The sequence below is a fragment of the Asterias amurensis genome, chromosome 12 (genome assembly GCF_032118995.1).
Source record: "Asterias amurensis chromosome 12, ASM3211899v1".
NCBI classification, from domain to species: Eukaryota; Metazoa; Echinodermata; class Asteroidea; order Forcipulatida; family Asteriidae; genus Asterias; species Asterias amurensis.
In genome coordinates, this window is record NC_092659.1 from 17,381,924 (window position 1) to 17,405,763 (window position 23,840).

General features: G+C 41.7%; 3 protein-coding genes across 3 annotated transcripts; 1 reads left to right on the top strand and 2 right to left on the bottom strand.

Annotated features, from left to right (window-relative positions):
* Positions 1-204: 204 nt before the first annotated feature.
* LOC139944983 (uncharacterized) lies at positions 205-12,694 on the bottom strand. The gene is made up of 4 exons (XM_071942203.1): positions 12,551-12,694; positions 6,625-6,773; positions 6,032-6,154; positions 205-5,356 (listed from the first exon to the last, which is right to left on the bottom strand). Exons 1-4 carry the CDS (start codon positions 12,657-12,659, stop codon positions 1,352-1,354), a joined length of 4,386 nt encoding a protein of 1,461 aa, XP_071798304.1. The 5' UTR covers positions 12,660-12,694; the 3' UTR covers positions 205-1,351.
* On the bottom strand, positions 7,062-10,018 carry LOC139944984 (tigger transposable element-derived protein 4-like). The gene is made up of 3 exons (XM_071942204.1): positions 9,493-10,018; positions 8,357-8,847; positions 7,062-7,913 (listed from the first exon to the last, which is right to left on the bottom strand). The coding sequence occupies exons 1-3, from the start codon at positions 9,901-9,903 to the stop codon at positions 7,454-7,456; spliced, it is 1,362 nt and encodes a 453-aa protein (XP_071798305.1). The 5' UTR covers positions 9,904-10,018; the 3' UTR covers positions 7,062-7,453.
* Positions 12,695-13,481: 787 nt separating the features above from the next.
* On the top strand, positions 13,482-22,535 carry LOC139945005 (uncharacterized). Its single transcript, XM_071942233.1, has 8 exons — positions 13,482-13,674; positions 14,527-14,620; positions 15,137-15,352; positions 15,864-16,086; positions 16,438-16,494; positions 16,670-17,293; positions 17,420-18,141; positions 18,683-22,535. Exons 1-8 carry the CDS (start codon positions 13,514-13,516, stop codon positions 18,770-18,772), a joined length of 2,187 nt encoding a protein of 728 aa, XP_071798334.1. The 5' UTR covers positions 13,482-13,513; the 3' UTR covers positions 18,773-22,535.
* The last annotated feature ends 1,305 nt before the right edge of the window (positions 22,536-23,840 follow it).

Here is a 23,840-nt window from a genome sequence, read left to right on the forward strand (position 1 = left end):
AGCCCTTAGTGCGCACGCAAAGCACGCGCAAAATGTCAAAATAGCCGCGGGGCCACCGTAGCCTGAGCCGAATCCAAAGCCGAAGCCATGGTTTTAAAAAGGGCCATAAAACTGTAGGCTACTTCCGTCACATCAAAACTTAGGCCCACTCAACAGTAACACACAGTGAATTGGCATTATATATGCTATTTGTGAATACGTACATGATCGGTTTAGCGTACACAATGTAAACAAAACCAACTCGAGTGTTTGGTCATTCCTATTTATTTTAGTTTCTTTATAGGCAATCCATGACTTTACAATTTCCCCTCCCCTTAACCCTGTGGAGTGATGCATTTTGACATTATAGTTCCGGCAGCCGTTTCACGAAACTTTACGCAACTGCGTAAGTCCACTTGCCCAACGTTTATGGCGTAACTTGACCCTAGAGATTGCGGAGGCAATCGCCTCAATGCCCCGGTCATTGCCTTTAATGTGCCTGTCAAAAAACAAAGCACAAAGACCTGTAGTTCTCATCCAAATATACTCGGTTCTTATCTCGCCATCACAACCCTAACGGGGCGTTTCAAAGCGCAGAGTATTTTTCCTGCAAGGTAAACGATTTGAAGTATGGGACCAATTCCTAAAAATGAAACAAAATTTGTTGTGGAGACAAACCACCAACGGCTCGACATTTTTCTGCGATCTAAACAATTGCAGCAGGCATGACTTTCATTGCCAAAAAACGATTTTGTTTTGTTCTTTCCGAATCTTTTGCCAAGTTCTGCGTGCCAGCAACGTAGCATTAAGGCCATGCCGTAGATTGGCACGAAACGCTGATTATAAAACACAACAATTTAGCACAAAACACAGCCAGACAATTTATGAATACTGTAAAATATTTAGTTTCATTTATAGTCAAATTATGTGCAAAACGGTGCTATCCAAATTTGAAACACTATACATATAAAGCACCACCAGTTGATCAAAGTAACTTGTTGGGTCGTGGAACGATACACATGTATATCCCTTTTTTTCATTTCAAGAGGTGGTCGTGTTTTTGAGATGTTTCCGAAAATCCGGATCGATTTTGTTCACACAGGAAGAAAACATTTAATTGGTAATTGGAAAACACACTCTGGGCGACGTTTCTGACAGAAACGTTTCGGAGATCGAAGATAGTGAACTATGTGCGTGTTCATATTTACATGTTTTAGCGATGGTCCTGAGTAAACTTGCCACATGGAAACTAGTTTTCATTGCTTGCATGTACATGTTACCATAAGCCTCTTTTTGGTGAAGATTGATTTAAAGACAAATACTGGCAAAAAATACAGCCGAGGGCCAATAATGGCAAAAACTATAAAGGTTTTCAACTTTGTAATTCCTGCCTCATAACGTTGTCCGATCCGGGTCCAAATGGGGTTTTTATCACCATAAATGGAGTAACAGTAAAGTATACAGCATCATCATAACTTGGTACAGTTTCAAGAACTGAAGTACATCGTCCAGTTGACCATGTACTGGATGGTGAAACGGTGGACATAACAACAGAGGGCGTAACAGCTGGTGTCACTGCTGTTGTTACAACAGTGATTGTATTGGTTGAAGTTAAGTTGGCTGATGAGACAAAAGCGCGCGAAGCAGTTTGTATTACAGTGGATGACATGCTCGTTTTTATAGTAGGCCTATGCGTTTGGTAACCAGCGGAAGAAGCACAAGATATAGAAGTTGCCGAAAAGGTAGATGGAGAAGTGGTCACAACAGTGGACGAAACACCAGCAGTTACATCTTGTGTATCCATCGAGGAATCTGACATTGAAGATGAGGTGCTTGGCGTGTCGCCTGCTGGTGATGAGGACGATGTCACTGAAGTGGTGTTCACCTTCCCTGGTCTTCTGTCAGGCTGAGCTGGAGCTGATAAAGAAATGCTGGAGGAGAAGCTGCTCAACGATTTCACATTTCCCGAGGACAGCAAGACTAGAACCGTATCGTTTGTTGGTCCAGCGTTTGCTGCCTGGGGAGAGACACTAGGTGGCCTGGATGAAGAAGCATGATGGTGACCTTTGGCAAGGGTACCCATCGATGACGATGCAGCTGAGCTGCCATTCACCATCGATGGAGTTAAATTTGAAGCATTGGGTATAGTAGTTGTCGAAAAGGTAGATGGGGAAGTGGTCACAACAGTGGACGAAACACCAGCAATTGCATCTTTTGTATTGCGTGATGATGGGGAGGGCAGTTGCCTTGTTGCCGTAGAAGCTGAACCGACTGGCCTAATGTGATGTGTCTCTAAACTCGTGTTGTTTTTGGTTGCTGCAGGGTGTGATGTTAACTCACAGGTAGATGCTCTTGTTTGTGATGAGCATGTCATGCCTAAAGGTGCCTTCCCTATTTGGGATATTGTTGGCGGTGACGTCGGATGAGAACTGTCACGTGATGTTAAAGTACAGGTAGATGACCTTATTTTTGGCGAGGAAGTCATACCTGAATGTGCCTTTCCTATTTTGGATAATGGCGGTGACGTCACACAAGGACTGTCTCGTGATGATACTGATCTTGACTTCAATACAAATGGTGCAACAATCTCCGCTATTGATGATATCGGAGACTTATCTATTATGGACTCGTTCAAAAACCTTAGCGGTGAAATCACCCCTGAAGTTCGTGATGTTGGTGTTACCGAGCCATGGACATATAGTGTTTTTGACATCTTGTGATGGGACATTGCCGGACAATGGTTAGACTGAATGGCTAACGGTGGCGTCATTGTAGTACTCCTGGCAGGGAAGGCTTGTGTCTCTTCGGTTGAGCCTGACATGGAAACATCCATATCTTTTTGCAGCTCGGATTCGACAGCATCACATACCGATTCCAACAGTTTCAGTGATGACATTAATGAGCTGTCATTCAATGAAGACACTGTTAATGTATTCCTGTTAACATCTGATTCCAATTTAGACACAGTTGCTTCAGGGTTGACCGTTGTTGTTTGCACTTCTGAGCCTGCTGTCACTTGTAATGAATTTGTGCTCGTTGGACTAGGTAAGTTTGATGAAGTTAGGTTGGTGAAAGGTGAAGTTTGTACAGCGTTTTCCGTGTGTAAGGTAATGAAGGGCACACTGGTGTTGTCTGCAGATAAAGTTAGAGTCTGATTAGTGTTTGCCAGCTGCCCAGGTGGTGTTGCACTTGACAACACTGTATTTACAGATGAAGGTAGCCCTGTCATTAAGATTGTCTTTGGTGTTGCATCTGGTGAGGTTGTAGCCACAGGTAAAGTTGATGAAGTACATGAAACTAGGACCTTGCTGGCGGATGTACTTGGTTGGGCGTTTTCTTTATGTGCGGTATTTAGATAGACATTCTTGTTCCCTGAAGATGTTGTTGGAGTCCGAGTGTTTGTCAGTTGTCCGGCTGGTGTTGCAATTGACGAGCGATCCGTCTTTAATGACGGTGGCCCTGTCATTAAGGATTTCATTTGTGTGGCTATCGGTGAGATTGTTGCCAATGTTAGTGTTGCACTTGACGCTACTGTCTTTACAACTGATGGTGGCCCTGTCATTAAGGATGTCATTTGTATGGCATGTGGTGAGGTTGTTGCCAAAGTGACTGCAGTGGTTGGTGTCAACTTTGACGTCTCATTAACCGGGCGAGAGCATATAGCCATGGAACTTTCTTGTCGAGTGCTCCCCAAAGGAGCTACTGAAGCAGTCTGTGATACAACCGGTAGGACAGCACATGACGACACTGGTTGTGCAATTGATGGAGACCCACTCAATCGGTTGTTTGGATATTGCATCTGTGGATGTAACGAATTTGGCAAAACTGATGTGTCAGGTGCTTGAACTATGTCCTCTCTCGTTCCTTGAGGTACAGGAGACATCCCTTGACATAAAGGTGTCGTTGGCGGGTGTGGTGGATTTCCGCCAACTGCATGGCTGAATCTGGTAAGTAAGCTGCTGGCATACCCTGGTCCTATTTCAGGGGTCACCATGGGATAATTCGCATTTGGTGTTTGAACAATGGCCTGTCTTGTTTCCGCCGATGCAGTGTTAATTGGTAGTGGTCCTGGAGCTAATGGTCCTGGAGCAATCGGCACTGGATAAGGTGCCACTGGCACCGCAATATTAGATGCAACTGGCACAGCTGATCGTGTGAACTGCATCTGGTATGTTGGTGGCATGTGTTGGCCAGAATGCTGTGCCACAGCCATTGCATTGCCTATTGGTGTAAAGCAATTGCCATAAGGCAAGACTGATACAGGCACACCGTAATACATGCCGCCTTGAAATGGCTGCTGTATTAGAGGTCTATTCCAGTTGGTTGGAAATTGCATCTGTGGATGCATCCCTTGCCATGACGGTGTCATTGATCGATGTTCAGGATTATTGCCAACTACATGGCTGAACCTAGTCAGTAAACTGCCTGCATATCCTGGCCCTCTTTGGGCATTCGCATGAATAGGCCCACGCTGTGGTATTGATATCTGATTCGGGTATAACTGATCGTTTGGTAATGATCCAACTGTAGAAAACACAGCCGCAACTCCTAGAGGTCGATTTGACACCTGTTGTGAACTATTTTGCAAGAGTGGTAGATTTCCGACTGGCATGGTTGGTTCTGAAGCTGCTGCAGTTTTTTTTCGGTGAGCTGAAAGTATCTCTGCCATTGTTGGAATATTTGCCTTCTCTTCTTTTGTGAGTGGTCTGCGCTTAATTCTCCGTCTACGAACCCCTTCTTTTGGAATGTGGTTGACCCGACTCTCAGGGTCTGCATGACGTAGCTGGTGCATGCGACATATCACCTGAGTCTTAAATGTCTTCCCGCAAACTTCACAAGCAAAGTCCCTCTCTGTTCTGTGTGTTCTGAGGTGGTTTCGTAGAGATGTCGCATACTTTACACGAAATCCGCAGACTTTACAGACAAGTGGTTTTGCGTCGGAGTGTTTGGCCATATGGGTCTTCAAATAAGACTTGTTGGCAAATTTCATGTCACACTTTGTACATGGGAAAGGTCTTGCCGATGAATGAGTCCTTCTGTGGAGTCTTAAGGAGAGTTTGCAGCTGAATCCTCGTCCGCAGTGCTCACATGCCAGCGGTTTCTCGTTGGTGTGAGTTCTCACATGCCGCGTCAGGTCCAGCAACCCACGGAATTGTTTGTCACAGTAGCCGCAGACGAAGGGCCCTTTGTTGTACTTTTTAGGCCAAACCTTTTTCTTCTTTGGTGACTCATCGAATGCTGCACTTAAGTCTGGTTCCTCGGTTGTATCCATTTGTGTTTCATTCCTTTCAGATTCATCAGATTGGACACCGCTTTCTGCTCTCTGACAATCCATTTCGTCTGAAACCTTGAAGCTGTTCTTATGAGTAACCGTCCGCTGCAGAAACATAATGAATGACATCAAGACATTAATTAGTATATTTAGTATTTTCATGCAAGTTTGCCCCAAACAAGACTAAAAGCCACTCATGCAAGATGAATGCAATTCAGGGGAGCTGAAGTTAAGGACTGATATTCCTCTTTAGGCCTGCTACAGGGCTGACAAATGAGCCAAACGAAGTCGCTTGCCTCCATGCCCCTTGGACATTGCCCTGGTGCCCTTGAAATGTTCCAGTAGAAATTTACAATTAAGTTACACACAGTGTTAAAGGCACTGGACACGCTTGGTACTTGTCAAAGACCAGTGCTCTCACTCGATGTATCCCAAATCTGTGAACATTTTGATTCAATTGGCAGTGAAGTTGCAAGAGAATAATGAAAGAAAAAACACCCTTGTTGCACAAAGGTCTGAAGTCTTTTCATACTTATGTATAAAGTGTGAAATAACCTCTCAAAAAATATGTTACTTCAAAGGGAGCCGTTTCTCACAATGTTTTATACTATCAACAGCTCTCTGTTGCTCGTTACCAAGTAACTTTTTATGTTAGAGATTATTTTATGCAATTACCAATAGTGTCCAGTACCTTTAAGATTAAAAATCAAATTGGTTCCACCTAAAGAGTAAAATTGTTCAGCTGACGGGGAGACAAATCTTAGGAGCTTTAGGGCCTACCTGTTCCTCTGGCTCCCAATCATCATCGGATGATTGGTGTTCGGCAGACTTCTCCGATTCGGATTCAGATAATACTTCTTGATACTGCTTCTTTGATGATTTTGCACTCCTGGGTTTCCTCTCCTGTATTGGATTGAATAAAATGAGTAGATCATCTTAAAATAACATCCAGTGTTGACGGGAGACAGTTGAAGATTTGTTTTCTGTGATGCTAGGTGGCGGGAGATTTGTACCCGGCTCATCCTTCTTGCTAATGCGAACGCATTTTGGTGAAACAGGGCTGTTTTCGCAGTGAAGGTTTCGCAGGAGTTGAGCACAAGTCAACTGTTGTGAATTATTTGTTGCGAATTTCTGACGTCGAAATTCGTATTGCATTCACATTATTGGGAATTTTTAACCAGGCTTTACCATTTCCATCAGCTGTTTATGGAAATAGTGGGATACTCGACACTATGTGAATAATCATAAGGGAAAACCTTCATCAAAGAATTTCCCAATTTGGCCACAAAATTTCAGACACTAAACTAACCCTTACCTTAACCCTACCTGGAAAAAAAAACTTTATAAAAACTAGTTTTATTATTCAGTCTTACCCGTCTCGCTGGTACCAAATTGTCGTCGTCATCGGTTGATGTGACAGTGGCATCGGAATCTTCTTTCTCCCACTCACAGTCTGAAGCATCCGCATCGTCAATGAAGTTGATTTCTTCTATGATTGATCCCCTATTTGTCGAACCTACATCTATGAAGAAACAATTCGAGAAGAAGTGCTTGAAAATTAATTCAACAATTGTCACACTTGTGTCCTGAAGCAAGACTCTTAACCATGATTGCCTTTAAAAAGTTGGGTAGGTAGTGCTTTTGGCTCTGTCAGCCAGGCATCTGATGGGTGATGATGATACCGTAGAGGGGTGACGCCATTTCCGTCCAGAAGTAGGTGGCAGGAAACCGCTCCTGGATCAAAAATTGTAGCCAACACCTTGAAGTGGCCCTGTGTGTTTGGCGACTTGCATACAAATCTTTTATGTTCAATCCACAGGAATCTTCAAGCAACCAGAGAGAGCTGGAACTTCAAAAAGCACTGACAAATGAAACTTCTGGATTGATATTAGAATAGTAACAAATCATCCATTTATTTTTATGCCAACAGTTGACAATAAAAAGTAATGTAGTAAAGAATGTTTATGAGTGCATGTTGCGAATATTTTCTAGAGTTGAAAGATGAAAATATTCTTTTCAAAGAGGTGGAGCCGAGTTGAGTGGAACATTCCATATGTTTACCTCTAAGAAGTACATTGTGCAAAGAATTATTCAAATGTCTCAAACTGAAAACATTTTTTCCCCATCCATTTGGTTCTATACAAGTAACTGGTCAAAACGGTCAGAAGTCAATAAAAATCCAACATGATCCAAGGTCTCAGTTTAGATGTCCTGAAAATCCTTTGAATGTTCGCTGTCTCGCCTTGTGAGAAACTCGCTAAGAATATCTGGGTCCGTCAGAGAGTGACTCCGACACGCCACCCGGCTAAGGTGGGTCCGAAGGTCCATGACGAGCCCCATCATATGGGCGTCGCCGTTCCGTAAGGCATACGCCCGACTCTGATTGAGAGAAAACAGTAACTGGGCTGCGTCTGGTTGGCACTCTTCATGCACCGCATCTGGAATCAATTTCCGAGTTGCCGGGCTGACACAATCCTCTACAAGCCGTGGCTCCGAATCTCCAACTGCTTGGTCATACGTGGCGACATCATCGTCGAAGGACACAAAGTCTTTCCACTCCAGACAATCTCCCGACTGCCCTGACCTGAAATGTGTTAACAATGTCTCCCCTACTTGGTCGTTATTTTCTGTTGCCGAGCCTGTTTCTTTGATCTCCATGATGCTGTAAATAAAGAAGAAAAATAATCATTGAAAATCAGGCCAAGCAAATTCCTGCCCCTGGTCATTGCCTTGGTGCCTTTAAATGCTCAAAATAATAGAAACTTACAATTTCCTCAAGCACGCCCTAGGCCTTGATTGCTACCAAAGAGAAAATGTCTTTGTGCCCTAGCCCTTTCAAAACAAAGTAAACAGGCCTGCCTGTCATGAACTCTTTGTCCAAGATTGTTGTTTCCACAGTTCCCAAGCTGGTCCACTTATTCCATATTTCATAGTATTCTTTTAACAAGAAAGATGGACCACTTTAAAAGATTTTCACTTGTCTTTAAAATACCATTATTTGGCCAGCCGATCATTAAAAAGTGTCAGGGAGAATCATGGGGAAAAAATACTTCTCTGAAATAAAAATCTTCTCTGAAAAGAAAATCAATACACTATGTTTCTTACCCAAGGTTTTTGAAACCACTTGCGGCAAAACATTGATTGATAACACCTGCACTTGTCTTGTTCCACGCCTTCTCAATCCAATACATAGCATCCAGGGGTGTTATTCGTCTCGCAATTTGTTGATAGGTCACCATGCCCCGCTTCATACTGAGAACATATTCCAGGAGAATGTTGCGATAGTGGGCCTTCACCTCTCTGAATATCCCTCGTCCTAGCGGCTGTAATTTCGACAACACACTTGGAGGGAAGTATTGTAACTTGACGTTGCTGAGTGGGATGTTTGGATGACACGTGGTGTCACCAAGAAAGAGGATAATCTTTCTCGTCTGACTCTGCATTGATTGGTCCAAGTCCCTCAACTGTTCCTCAAAGGTCTGTGCGGTCATCCACGCTCGTTTGTTGGAGCACCACTTCAGGGGAAGCTCGTTCGGCCTCAGGGCCTTAAAGGGATGATTTGATTTGCCAGGATGACCGATGAGAAGAAGCTTTTCCTAAAATAAGTTTCAAAATCAAACATCCAGAAAAATATTAAGTATATTTTTATAATGGAATATAGATTACATCATAGCTGAACCTAAACACTAAGCCTAATAGTCAGTAGTCTTTTCTTTATTCCCTTCATCTTACTCAACTGAGGCTGAGGGCTACCTCTTCTTTCTGGCCCGTTTCACCTTTCTCTTTTAATACTATTTTTTCTTTTTAATGCACTTTTGGGAGGTTAGACGGAAAAGGAGACCCAGTAGAGGACCCAGTACGTCATGGACTTTGGTCGTGTGAATAAAACATTGTATGCATAATTCATGTTTGATGTCGGGGGTTAGGGTTCGGGTTAAGGTTAGGGTTGCCTCGATTTCGATTTGACATCTGACCCGACATCAAACATGAATTATCATACAATGTTTTATTCACACGACCAAAGTCCATGACGTACGTCCTCTACTGGGTCTCCTTTTCTGTCTACCTTTTTGGAGGGCACCTATAGTATCTAAAGTGCTCTCGAAAAGAGCATGGTTTTATAGTGGATATTGCCCAACAAAAATATTCATTAAAACTCAAAAACTGTTATTATTATTATAAATTTATGACAAAATGAAAGTCAAAAACTTCCAGTATTTACGGAGTATTCAGTGAATTACCTTTTCTCCAGTCATACTGCAGCACATTCCCAAAGTAAGTCTCTCCTCAGCCCGTTGCCCTTCTTCACACTGTTCCGCTCCCAGCGAAACACACTCCGCAGGAAGCGCCTTAAAGTAAAAACTCGTCTCATCCAAGGTCCAGAAATCGGCGGGCTGATATCCTTGACAGATGCAAAGCAAAAGACTCTCCCATTCTTCGATCGTGACATCGTTTAAAGTCGACGAATCCTCCACGCTGCTCTGAACTCCAGCTAAGATATTGTGGTGCTTCCGGAATGAATCCAGCCAACCGTTGGAAGCCGTGAACATCTCAAGTCCAAGCTTCCCGGCGTAATCAAGCGCTTTTGACTTGATGATGGGGCCAGAAATTGGCGCTTTCATACTCTTGGCCTTTTGGTACCATGCATGCATTAACTTATTAAGTCCCTCGTTACCCGTTTTGCGGACTTTACGGCACCTAGCCTCCGGTCCATCACTGTTGAAAATGGCGAGGTACTCGGTCTTTCGTTTGAGAATGTTACAGATTTGTGTTTTGCCAACTCCAAGTTCTCTGGCGAGACGCCGAGAGCTTTGTCCCTGTTCGGTCTCGCGGATGACGTAAACCTTCTGCACCAGCGAAAGACCCTTGCGTTGTTTATAGACCTTTCTTTTGCAACGTCACAGCCCGAGTTTTTGCCAACCCAGATTGGAAAACTATGGAAAGCCATAAGTGCAAATCAAGAAAAGATCGCTATTTTTTATAACAATGTTACAAAATTTGTTAATTTTGTTCAAAAACAAAACAACTAATTATGAGAGGTATTTTATTTAATTGAAAGTTTGCAGAAAATGTTGAATTTTGTTGAAACATTTGTTTTTACGATTTAGTGTTTACTAACATTCGGCCGACCATGCCAACCAAGGCGGTTTGTTTATCAACAAAAGAAAGGTCTATACATTTTGAAACACCCTCCAACTTTCAGCAGCAAAAGTGTCCTCAGCCTCAGCCCGTACAAAATGCAAGATGTAAACACTGTACACTTTGCATATTGGAATAGTCAGGTAACACAAGACTAAACTTCGTATCGGATTGTAATTGATACAAGACACTAGACAATCAGAAATCTTTCAAACGGCAGAGGGCGTCCTTTAATAATGTTCTTGTGTGGTGGGGGAGGGGCCTTGGGTGCAAAGTGAGACGGGGGGGGGGGAGGTAGGCAAAGAACTTGTAAACTTCCAAAAGAAAATACTACTTGGGGTTTTGTTTCAGCGAAGCAAGCTATCCCGAAGTTCACTGCAGTGCAATTACACACCGTGACACCTCCATGATTGCATCACTCCATGGAGGAAGGAAAATTTGATTTTATAATGATGACAATAGAAGCTTACTTGGGATATAAAGACCACTGGAATAGTTCGAATATTCTGATCAAATCTGATTTATTATAAGTGTGTGTGCTACCTGCTGACTTTTGTGAGAAAATTACCCCTTTCTCAAAACTACGTTAGGCAAGCCGTTCTTTACCTATTGCTTACCATGTTCTCAACAGGCTCCATTATACTCGTTACCAAGTAAGTTTTTTTTATACTCATCCCTTTTTGAGCAATTACATAGTGTCTGCTGCTTTTAAGTTGCAAGGCTCTTCAAAAATTATTGATGCATGATCCTCGAAATTTAATCTGACTCCCAGGAAGTGCCCCCTATAGTAACGTAACCCTCCTCCCGTTTCGCCGTCGGAGGAGGGTTGCGTGAGGGAGGAGGGTTGCGTTATCACAACTATACACGAAAGACAAAAAGAAGGGTGCACCCCCTTCTTTGGCCTCCTTCCTTCATGGCGCATATATTATTCATTGAGATCGATGGGGTTACATCAGAAGTGGACTCCAACAATAGGCGGATTATGCATGGACCGTGCAATACAAACACCATAAGAAAGTCTCTCTATGCCAGTTTCATTCTCACGCAAGTGAAAACTTTGAAACAGAAGTGAAAAATAATTACGATTCTGTACGCCTAAATCATACAATTTGTAAACATGATTGACTGAAAATTTAACAAAGATATTAATACTGTACGTGGATGAAGTGAAAGTTGCATAAGAATCCATAAAAGAAGTTGCAACAAATAGGCTGGGTCAGAGCAGCTGGATGCAGCGATGATGCGGGGTGTATTGTCGTGTACACGTAAAATGAAAACACAGCACAATGGAAGTTGAGGGTTTGTTTAGTGCTAGTTTTTCCTTCCTTCGTCTAAGACTGATACTTATACACTATGGACACTTTCTTGCTATACATGTAAATAATGTTGACATTATGACCATAATGAAGAACTACGACCTGTCCTTCCTCTATGCTACGACTGACCACCTCCCTCTATGATCTGACCATGGCTCCATGGTCTGACCATACTTCGGTCCGCACATTAATTTTTGTTGTGCTAAAAAAAAAATCCACTGTCGTCGTGTGCTTTCAAATGGGTGTTTTTTGTTCGTCTTAAAGGAACACGTTGCCTTGGATCGGACGAGTTGGACTACAAAAAGCTTTTGAAACCGTTTGTTATGAAATGCATATGGTTAGAAAGATGTTTTAAAAGTAGAATATAATGATCCACACAAGTATCACTCAAAATTTCACGGTTTTCTTTTTACGTCGCGAACTACTGTCGGCCATTTATGGGAGTCAAAATTTTGACTCCCATAAATGGCCGACCGTGTTATTGAACGAGGTAAAAAGAAAACCACGCAATTTCGAGGCATACTTGTGTAGATCATTGTATTCTACTTTTACAACATCTTTCTAACCATTATGCATTTTATAACAAACGGTTACAAAACGCTTTTCAAAGACCAACTCGACCGATCCAAGGCAACGTGTTCGTTTAATCGAAATAAGAAACTATTTAGGATGGCAAGGACCTGTTATCATCACAAAGTTTATGAGTACAAGCCGTGCACAACGATGGACCCACAACGATGCACAATACGTCCACGGAGCACGTCCACGGAGCATTGGTCAGTCCGGCCCCAAAAGACCGCCGTGAAATTGACAATATTGACGGCATGATACATAGTTCACTTACCAACGATTTCAGTAACTGTTGTACTTGGTGTACCAGTTGACATGGGCAGGTTCATTACCCACTGGCCTGGAATATTATTTTCAGACCAAAACACTGGGGTAAAGTTCATCTCGAGTTCGTCCACACCGGTGGTCAGTTATAACATGGAGGAATGGTTATAAATAGGTTTTACGTTTGCACCCCGCGCCAGAACACTACCCGACACTAGCCAGCTTGCATGAACCATGCCATTGGCCACACGGGCATGGTCGATCCATGCCACAAGAGACCTGTGTTGTGTACTTCCGTTAAGAGGATTATTTCTAAACTTAATAACTGTCAGCCGACGAAGTTGCGAGATAACAATGAAAGAAAAAACACCCTTGTTACACATATGGTTACACCAAGTCGTGTGCTTTCAGATGCTAGATTTCGAGACCTCAAAATTCTATATCCTAGGTCTCGAAATCAAATCATATCCGTAGACAATTACTTCTTTCTCTTCAGAGGGAGCTGTTTCTCACAATGTTTTATATTATTAACAGCTCTCCATTTATGTGTATAACCAGCTCAGTTTTTTATGCTAAAAATTTTGTTGTGTGTAACTACCAATGGTGTCCACTGCCTTTATTAATGCTGAGAAAATTCTTTTATAGTCCATCAACAGTGTCCACTTGTCTTTTAGAGACAATACATGGAAACTTTCCATAATGTGATCGCTTCAAGAATAGAATTTCAACGCCCACCCGCCCCCTCTCTTAACTGTCATTTGCCGGGTAACTATTGTTTTATCTTCTTTTTCATCGTGCCTTTGAACCCACCGGCGCTTTTGTTTAATAGTTGACTCATCGATTGTTTGAACAGCACAACTAGGTGGTCTACAAAAAAATGTTTAGGCCCGCCCCCTCATTTTGTTCACACACACATTAATAAGGTATAGCGCCACCAACGTCCAGGTCATTTCACGCCACAGCCCCATCCAACATGGCTGCCAAGCGGAAGCAGGACGATAAACATTTGAAACTTCTTCGGGAGCTTGGGTCCAAACCAGACAACAAGAAATGCTTCGACTGCGAGCAGAGGGGTCCCACATATGTCAACATGACAGTGGGCTCCTTCGTGTGTACTCGATGCAGCGGAATATTGTAAGTCAGGGCGATTTTTGATGCCGGTTCGGGGAGGGTTGGGCCACACGTTTTTTTCTACACGTATTTCATGCATGTAATTTTGTGTTGTTAGTCATCATTTTGTACCAATGGAATAATTGAATTATAACCAAACCCACAGAGGCCGATCAAAGTGGGCTAATGATGAATTATTTAGGCATGCTCCAGTACTACTTATCCCCCGTGGTTTTAGGTATAAAATGCTGTGTACGTAACGTTATTTCAATCAGAAACTGACAGATTTATAAAAAATAAACAGCACCGATACATTACTATACTGGCACTGCCTGCAAGTTGCAACATTATAAAACCATTGTATTGTAGAGCCCACACTTTCTTCTGCATTGTAAAACATTACTTTGCAATAATAGAGTAGGCATACCTATATTTATGGCAAAATTCAAACATATGAGATTTTCTGATTTCTGAAAAACTGCTGATTTATTTTTGTTAAATTTTTTTTAAGTAAAAAATGTAGTTACAAAGTTGGCTGTTACTGGTATATTATCATTGATAATAGTACGTGTTAACTATAGTGGAAATTTCATGGAGTATTTGTGTTGGTATATTGTGAGCGCTAATTTCAAGGAAAATGAAGACTTGTATGTATTGTAGTTGAGTGTACCAGACTTGAAGAAATGAAATGGCAATGAATGACAATTGATTGCATTGTCAGTTTCTTGTCACATGTCAGCACCTGTGATAGAGCTGTGGCCTTGGGTAGAAAAGTTGCATCTGGGCCTAATAGTTTGTATTTATAACAACAAAGTTCATAAAAAAATTGAAAGCTTTTCAAAGTTTTAGTGACAAGTATATTTTTTCCTCCAACAGACGCGGATTAAATCCTCCCCACCGTGTGAAGTCTATCTCCATGACGACGTTCACATCTCAAGAAATTGAGTTCTTGGAAAACCACGGGAATGAGGTGATTGTTAAAAAAAAAAAATGATGTCTTGTTGACAGTGACTTTAAAAGTCAAAGAGATTGGAAAGTTGCAGGCCTGATACTTCACGAAGGCAATAAAGGGTCAATGCCGCCGTGCCCCCTGGCCATTGCCTTGGTGCCCTTGAAATGCTATCAGTTGAAATTTACTGTTTCCTCATAGGGTGCCCTTTAACAAGGAGAAAATGCCTCGGGACGGTGCCCTTGCCCTTTCGACCCTGAAACTGAAAAATTGAATCCAACCTGCTGTTTTCCTGTTTTGTTCTGTAATCTTGTAACGGGCACATCTGCCACAAGCCTCGGCTTTTAGGATGATGCTTCCATGTGATGTGAATGTGGAAATAAATGCTTTATTGATTGATTGATTGATTGATTGAGCGGGAGTGATATGCCTGTGATATTTTTTACAGAATCGGGAAAGAATACATTGCTTACACACATCTTTGTCTGAATAAAACCAAAATAAATGTATCACTAATTTTGGTATCTATTAATATAGTTGTGCAGACAATCGTGGCTCGGCCTTGAGAATTCCAGAACCTCCTCACTGGAATCCAAAGACGAGCAGAAAGTCCGGGATTACATGGTCCAGAAATACGAGAGAAAACGATGGTACATCCCACCTAGTCAGGTGAAACTCAACAATAGTAGTAGCAACAGTACACCGGAGGTTAAACCACTCAAACAGGTGGCAAGAAATGACTCCCCTAAACCAGTAAGAACTCTAAATAGTAGTATTAATATATCATTTTGTAAAGCACATTCCATCTACGGCAAGACCCCAATGTGCTGTACACAGGCGTGAAACTAATTTAAAGAACATAAACAATCCTTAAACTACATAATATTATACAAGAGTTCACAAGATGAAGTGGAACAACTGGCAGGAGACATGTTTGGAAGTCGCATGCTCAGCAGATGGGTTTTTAGTGAACTCTTGAACTAAAAACTATGTTTCTCGAAATCTATGTTACTTCAGAGGGAGCCGTTCCTCACCATATTTCATACTATCAACAGCTCTCCATTGTTTATTACCATGCAAGTTTTAATGCAACAACTATTTTGTAGTAACTACCAATAGTGTCCATTGCCTTTAAGCAAAAAATACTGCTTGGGAAATTCCTACACTAAGCAAAACATGAGTGGGGCACCAGTCAAAACAGTGTAAACTTTAACAGACTTTTGGCTGGTTACCAGATTCTTGTTAACACTTTCTTCATCAACAGACATCATCCTCTTCGTCATCGTCGCCCGTTACCTCCAAGCCAGCAGTGAAGAGTGCCATCTCGATCCCGATGCCGGGCGCTGTGGCCGGTCCCGCCCTTCAGGCCCAGTACAAACCACCTACTTCAGTACCCAGCGCTGAGTCCGGTCGCTCAGCCATGGACCTCTTAGGGGACCTGGGCGGGGACCCGTTCAGCCAGCCACAGGCGTCAGCCCAAGCTGGAGGTATATAGAACCCATTATTTTATTTTTATACGAGTCGCTTCAATCGCACTTCTCTTAGAGACCTAGGCCCAATTTCATAGAGCTGCTTAAAGCCCAACGTTGTTAAGCACAAAATGCTTACTACAACCATGTGTCTCATCAAAATACAGTCCAACGGAAATCCAACGAAAAATTTACCTCGGAGAATTGTTCCATATAAATATCAACCAGACCAATTGAAAAGCTCATTGAAAAATAAAAAGGCGCCAAAAAAGACAATAGAATAAAAAGTGATGAGCAAAATTAAATACAGATGCTGCATTTGAACTTTGATTTTAGTTTTACAGTAACTCTTACTTTTTAACATTTCAGCTCCCGGAGGCTTCGCAAATTTTGGCCAGGCATTTTCAAGTCAGCCACCCACACAAGGTAAGCTCATAATTAAGATTCTTGGTGATCCTTCATCAACACTGAGACCTCATACTCCATCCAAACCCAACACAGTCACTTCTTTTCATAATAATAATAATAACAATAATTGGTTTTTATATTCAAAGATAAGCGGACCTTCATACCAATTTTATTCCATTTTTTATCTTAACAGCTAGTCAACCCGCTACATTTGATCCATTCGGTTCTTCAAACAATTTCAACGCATTCGGCTCAAATCCACCTCAGTCTGGTTCCGGCGCCACTTTCGCCACCGCCACTCCCCAAGCAGTTGCCCCGGCAGCAGTGAGCGGCAGTTTCAATGCATTCAGCTCGGCCCCCTCCCAACCAAACAACGCAAGCTTCAATGCGTTTGGCACGACGGCACCATCTCAGCCCGCTGCTGGCAACTTTGCGTCGTTTGGCGCAGCTCCTACACCAGTTCCTGCAGCCAGTGTGGGTCAAACGGCGCAGTCCCTTTTCAACCTCAGCATATCCACCCCAGCTTCCACCGCCAGTCAACCAATCAGCTCATCCGGTGACAAATACGCTGCGTTCAACACGCTGGGGACAGAAGTCCCGTCCGTCTCGACCGGGAATAGCGTCGACTGGACTGGAGGCTCATCATCCAGTGGTGTGGTGGATTGGAGTGGTGGAGGAGCGAGTAAGGCCGGAGCAGGGGGAGGAGCTAATGTCCTAAGTGGGGGAGGCATCGATTGGGGACCAGGGAGCAACACAAACATCAAGCAGCCGCCAACCAGTAGCGGAGTAGGCCTCATGTCAAGCGGAATGCCATCGGGTAAGTTTAAATTCATACTCGGCCACTTGGGAGCAGTTCCTGAGTCTATAACAGCAATGTTGAAGTGTACTTTCCTTACAAGCACTGGACACTATTGGTTATTACTCAATTTGTTGTTGTTTACAGGAGCTAATCCATTCGGTGGCCAGTCAACAGCATCGTCAATGTTTGGACAAACAACTGCACAGCCAGTCAACACAGGCAATATGGGAGCCTTCGGCGCCCACCAAGTAGTTCCTCAAGGGAGTGGATTCGGTGACCTTCAACAACCGCCCCACAGTAGCGGTTTCGGGGCTTTCAGTAGCAGCACAGGGGCTACCCCGGCACCAGGGGGCATGATGAATGGGGGTGCCTACCAAATGCAAGCCCAACCCGGGGGCTTTCCCACCCAAGGAGGCTACGGGGGCGTGGCACCCATGCAGGGTGGTGTGGCACCCATGCATGGAGGCGTGGCATCAGGACAGATGGGTACAGGGGTACCGGGTACGCCGGCGATGCCACAAGCGGGTGGGTTTGGGATGCAGCAACAAGGAGGTTTCATGGCACAGGGAGGAGCTCCGGTGGGAGGAGCCGTAAAGCCCGGATTCGGGGGCGGAGCGGGCGCCCAAATGGGACTTGGAGGTACACCGGGGTACGGCGGTGGTTTTGGAGGTGGCATGCAGGCGGGTTTCGGGGCGACACCCCAGCAGGGAATGAACATGATGCAGCAGCCCATGGGTATGGCGCATCCGGGAGCTGGTTATGGAGCACCTGGCGGCATGGGACAGGCACAGAATACAACGGGGGCAACTGGGTTCGGTGCCCCCACACAAGGAGGATGGCCACAACAGCAATCCAATCCATTCATGGTAAGTTTGAAACACCTTCAGGCGTTGCGCTGTAGCGTTATAGTAAAGTAGCCCATCAAGCTCCTCTGATATTTTACATGCCCCCACGAAGTCTTAGAAGCTCGGATTTTAAACACAGGATTGTTAAAAATGTATAATAGTACCCATCACAAACAAAATAGTCAATTGAAGTTACATTTACACACCGACTCAAAAACCAAATGCAGTGGTGCCCTTCGCCAAGTTCCGGTACAAAACTTTCATACATTTTCCTCCTAGAAGTGTGCCTTACTGAAGGAAAATGACATTCCCCTTTTCAAGAGCCATGTTTGGCACTTCCTATTTCCTTTAAATTAAGATTTATTAATATGGCAACATATTTCCAAACAAAACACAGTCTTAGACAGCTGATGAAAAACTGTTCACCACCCAGAAATCTCGAAGTATTATTATCATCTCAGATGTGTGTCATCAAACACATCTGTCGAGAAATACAAAGCAAATCAAAACATGGCGTCATACATTCATTTGATTATATTTTTGTATTTGTTTTACTCAATAGGGACAGACGGACGGCTTTGGCGGTCAGCAGCAGCAACAACAACAACAACAACAACAACAACAACAGCGCTCGACAAACCCATTCATGTAGTTGGCTGAACTGGGGGTATTTCCCCCCTCAAAAAAAATGTGATCTGTGAGTCTCTCTTGCAAATAATCTGCTGTAATGTTTCTCCTTTTGCAATCCTTTGTTGTAAATGCTTTATACCAAGTCGCTGTATTATAACCGTGCTTTGATGACGCTTTTTTGGGCACAGTTTAAAAAAGTAATCAAAGTGTAAATTAATAAATTGGAGGGATTTTGAAGAGCTTCGTAATTTTTGTTTTGACGCTTCCGAAGAGAATTAACACTGACTGTGTTTTTGAATGGAAGAAGAAATTTCATAAAACCTGTACAAATTTGGGGTTTGCTCTAGTGCAGAAATTTTGGGTGAACTTTTTAAAACTAAACTGTGTATGTGAAATTACTTTGAGTTGGATATAAATATAAAAAGCTTTCATCTTTTGAAGGTTGGGTCATACTTAGTTAATAACCCCCAAAAATTGGTGTAATTTTTATCCGAAAGCTTCTAAAGATTGGTGTTAATTGTAAAAATCCCGCAACATAATTTCGTCAGAAGTAACCCTTCTGAATAGAAACATAAAAATTTGTTTTGACATAGATCGCCGCAACTGTTGCAGATTCAAATTTTTATGGTGTCTGCTTATATTCGGAACCGGCTGTCACCTCGCTAAACATGGATAGATTTGACTAAAAATAAACAGTGACCCTTTTTCTCCCATTAAGTAGACACCGTATTCAACTGAAACTTTCACATGTTACTTTAATTGTACCCTTCTTTAAAATTTGGCCAGCGTTTTGTCAAAAGAAAAAAACCGATGACCCTACCTTAAAAAGCGATACTCTGTGTGCTGACCTTTCCGCGTATACTTAATGATTTAGTTCCAAGAAGAATTCCAAACTAATTTCCACTGTTAACCAGCATGTGAATATCATTATTCTCTTGCACTTTTCTAGCAAAAAAAAAAAAAAAAAAAGGGATTTTGTAGCTGTTGTATGTATAGATTAAAAAATAATCCAATGCTATCAAGGGTTACAGTAGGTGGGTCTTGTGTTAGTGTGTACATGTTAGAAGCTTGTATATATATTAAAAAGGTAAACATGAAATAGCAGTCACATGGGCATTGGTTTTAGAATGTAGAACATCTCTTATTTATCTCAGCGAACTTGGTTGTTTTCTTGAGAATTATAGACAATTAAAACTAATACACAGAATTTATTTGCATAAATTCTCTGTCCTTAATCTCTTTGACAATTAATTTCATGCACTTCATAAAGAAAACCCATGTTTTTTACAGGAAATTTTCATTTAATTTGTTTAAAAAAAAAATGCAATTTAAAAGTAAAGGTGTATGTTTTTGGTGTGTTTTGGTGAAATTAATCATTTAACAAGGTTAAAAGTTTCGGAAGCTGCCGATCGCTTTTCAAAATCAATTTGTTGCATCACATTTATTGGATTAAGAGGAGCGCCCAAAAGTAAATAAAATGTTACTGAGAGTAAGGGTAGGAGGGTTAATAAATGATCGAGTGATATACACCGTGTGTTTGGTTTTCAGTCCACACTACATCGTTCTCCTTTAACAGTGGTCCGCTGGCCAAATGCCAGTTCTAAAAGTAAAATGCTAAACCACTCATAATTCTATCCAGGCAAACTGGCTGCATGCTCAATATTGAATAGACTTGTCGTCAAGTCGTTATGCGCTGCCTATTTGTTACAAACACATATTCTGCCGATCATGCAACAGTCACAGTGCGGTTATACATTCATGCAACGGTCGTAGGCAGCGCGTGGCAGCTCTCTGACTCACACACATATTCGGAGCGAGGATGAGTGTCGCGGATAACAATTACCGACTTGATTTCAAGACTAAGTATTGAAAAGCATCCCTATTTCTTGAAAGTGAAAACATGTTTTGGACTAGTGAAATGACTTGACTTATAGCTGAGCAAGTTTCAAAGAACAAATACTCCCGTACATGTAGGTAGTAATGTACTGTGTGTGTATACTGCACTTTAAATAATACATATTATTATGTTTGTATGATATTTTCTCTGTGTAACAGTATTAATAAGAAAATATTAAGTTAGTTACATTATATATTCGCACAACTTTTTGTTGTTGGTATTCTCAATACTAATGTTAACACATCATTTTGGCCAAGAAGTTTCTGTAATTGGGGGAGTTTTTTGTTTTTAGTAGACCCCTTGCCTGGTGTCACTCTCTCAAATTGTGCCCTCAAGCCCGGTTTATACTTTCTGAGAATGCAACTACGCGTCAAATTTTGACGTCACAAATTCGCAACGAATGATTCACAACAGTTGAGTTGTGTTCAACTCCAGCGAAACAGCCATGCGACGTCAAAGTTCGCTTTGCGCATTCGCAGGAAGTTTGAACTAGGTGGGCTTCACTTAGTCCAGAGGTAGCTCATTGGATGACACACATGTACAGTACATGTAGCTGCTTTGGTGCGTAAAAACGAGCACGTACCAGCAGCGATCAGCGTTAGGCAAGGGTCTATTGGTTATTGAGGCTATAAGAAATTAGCATGAGACAAAGATGTGCATTGTTTTCATTTTGTTCTTTGTTCGTGCCACATTGATGGATGTGAATGTACAAATTCACACATGATTCAATGTGATATACATGGATGTTAACATCACACATGGATGTTAACATCACATGGATAGCTGTGGATAGTATGGCCACGACAACCAGAGTGTGTGAAAATAAGCACTTCCACATCATTAATATTTTGCGTGTAAATTTGCATATAAATTGTCAGTGTTTCTTTAAAAACTAACACCTATTTATAAGTACGAGGGTTCAATTATATACACGTAAGGCAAAATGTAGCCAGATGTGCAGCTTAACATGCTAAACATGATAAGGGTACCAGTCAAAATACCATGTCACATGAACTATCTGTGGCTGGTATTTTGTACTACTATTTGCTTTGCAGGAACTTGTTAAGCAGCTCTATGAAAACAAATAACTGAGTCATGTGGAAATGAAATAAAAATCCTGCTTGATAAATATGCAAACTTTTCTTTGAATTTTCTTTGCTTAAAATTGTTTTGTTTGGGTTTCTTTTGGCCCATTTTTGGATTAACCTTTCCTGACATAGAGTGATGGTGAATCATTTTTGGGAAACTGGTACTATTCTTGTTCTTTGGGGGAATTTTTGGAATACTATTTAAAAGAGGGGCAATGGATCTTGTCGCAGTCACAACAAATAGTATGTGCTGTGGGAAAACCAGACCATCGTGGTAAATTTAAAAAAAACATGAGCAGCATTTTACGTAGATTTTGTTTAAAGGTTAATTTATTTAGTTCTCTGTACACAATTTAAGTCTTTGTGAAAAATGTGGAAACATGCTGAAACTCATTTCCATTTATTAATGAATTATATGTTTTGGAAACAATTTTAACCATAAATAATAACAAAAAGTAAGACAAATGTAAAAATTTGTAGATTTTCTTTCATTGTTGGAAAATTTCAGCAAACTCTAAAACTAACAAGGATTAACTTGAATGAAATTTACTGACAGTTGCTAACAAAAGTAGCTTAATTGTGTAATATCATTTTATTCCATCTTAAATGTACCTTACTTGCTTATCCTTCCATTGTATAGCTTGTACGTTATGTCCAAAATAAATATTTGTGTTTTCTTGTATTTTTAAATTTTTTTTCCACTGATGGTTTCAAATCATTTCATTAATCTTGAAATTAGTTTTTGGTTTTTCTTTATAATGCTTATAAATAAATGTATGTACATGTCATTGTTTCAAAGATTTAATTTGGTCGACCTGAATTTTTTACTTCATAAGTTTTTGATGGATTATTTTTAAAATTTAAGAGGGCGTTGGTTCGAATCCCACTCGAGTCAATTCTTTGTTCAACCCCCAAAATCATTGCAAAATTTACCCAGTCAGTTTCCCTTGTGGTTTATATTGATATCTGAAACAAGAAAGTCGCATCCCCTTAAGGTGGTCCCCTGGCTGCAGCTTCCCAGGTTGTATTGTAATTTGGGTGTGATCCCTGGCTACATGGCAGTTAACGGTTGTATGGCTTCTGACTGGCACCCCCGAACAAGGATACTGACAAAATAGGGACACCGCCAACATAGGGCCTAGATAGCTCAGTTGGTAGAGCGCCGGCACGTTTCCGAAGGTCATTGGTTCGAATCCCACTCTAGCCAATTCTTTGTTCAGCCCCCAAAAATCTTGTTTAATATTTGTTAAATTTAAGTTCACCACAAACATGGCTAAAAGCCACTCTTGCCAATTGGGCTTCAAAAGGAAAGTATTGTTAACTAATCATGTGAAGGCACATGGGCTTTTGTTTTAGTGGCAATCATCATACACCATTACACATCAAACAAATTGAAATCACACAATCGCGCAAACCCGACACCTTTTTTCATCATAGAGGCGTAAATTTACATATCGCTCCTTTGCTGTTTGCTATTGGACTCTTAAAGCTGAAACGCCATGGCACAAGTGCAGGACTGTGCCCATTTTCATAAAACTTTTAGCAGAAAAACTTGCTTAACAAACTTATTTGGTCAGCAAAATATAACCGGAATTCCAGTGGCAAGTAATGTATATTACTTGCACAAAGCTGTTAAGAAAGCCGCCAGCGAACTCAAGCACCGACCTGTTCAAGGGAGTGTGGGTTCGGGAGTCATGACACTTGTGTCCTTAAGCAAGACACTTAACCACTGCTTCGTCTTTCGGATGGGACGTAAAACTGTAGGTCCCATTTGTTGTTGTAACAACTATCAACGCACGTAAAAGACCCCAGTACACACTTATCGCAAATAGAAGGGGTTTGCCCCGTTGTGTCTGGCAGTGCGACTATCTTCAATTATGAAGGCTGAACTAGTCAGGAAGAAGAAAAAGAAACTCAAAATGTTGACGCAGGAGATAATTGCTTAAGAGTCATACTTCATTATGCAATTTGAGCCGTGACACTCGATTATTAATGACAAAATCATAATGATAATGTTTTTCACCTTAAATTTTGTCATCGAGACATTTAGTGCAGGCCTCAAGCTTAACTAGCCACTGCTAATAACGTACGCACCGAAGACCGGG

Bases quoted from the DNA above. Each gene is read 5' to 3' on its own strand.
- LOC139945005 (XM_071942233.1), top strand. From the start codon at position 13,514: ATGGCTGCCAAGCGGAAGCAGGACGATAAACATTTGAAACTTCTTCGG. The intron at 16,495-16,669 runs GTAAGCTCATAA...TTATCTTAACAG, and splicing joins AAGTCAGCCACCCACACAAG to CTAGTCAACCCGCTACATTT. The intron at 18,142-18,682 runs GTAAGTTTGAAA...TTTACTCAATAG, and splicing joins AGCAATCCAATCCATTCATG to GGACAGACGGACGGCTTTGG.
- LOC139944983 (XM_071942203.1), bottom strand. From the start codon at position 12,659: ATGAACTTTACCCCAGTGTTTTGGTCTGAAAATAATATTCCAGGCCAG. The intron at 6,155-6,624 runs GTAAGACTGAAT...AATCCAATACAG, and splicing joins ATTTGGTACCAGCGAGACGG to GAGAGGAAACCCAGGAGTGC. The intron at 5,357-6,031 runs GTAGGCCCTAAA...ATGTTTCTGCAG, and splicing joins ATTGGGAGCCAGAGGAACAG to CGGACGGTTACTCATAAGAA.
- LOC139944984 (XM_071942204.1), bottom strand. From the start codon at position 9,903: ATGCATGCATGGTACCAAAAGGCCAAGAGTATGAAAGCGCCAATTTCT. The intron at 8,848-9,492 runs GTAATTCACTGA...AACTTATTTTAG, and splicing joins GCAGTATGACTGGAGAAAAG to GAAAAGCTTCTTCTCATCGG. The intron at 7,914-8,356 runs GTAAGAAACATA...CTTTATTTACAG, and splicing joins AGTGGTTTCAAAAACCTTGG to CATCATGGAGATCAAAGAAA.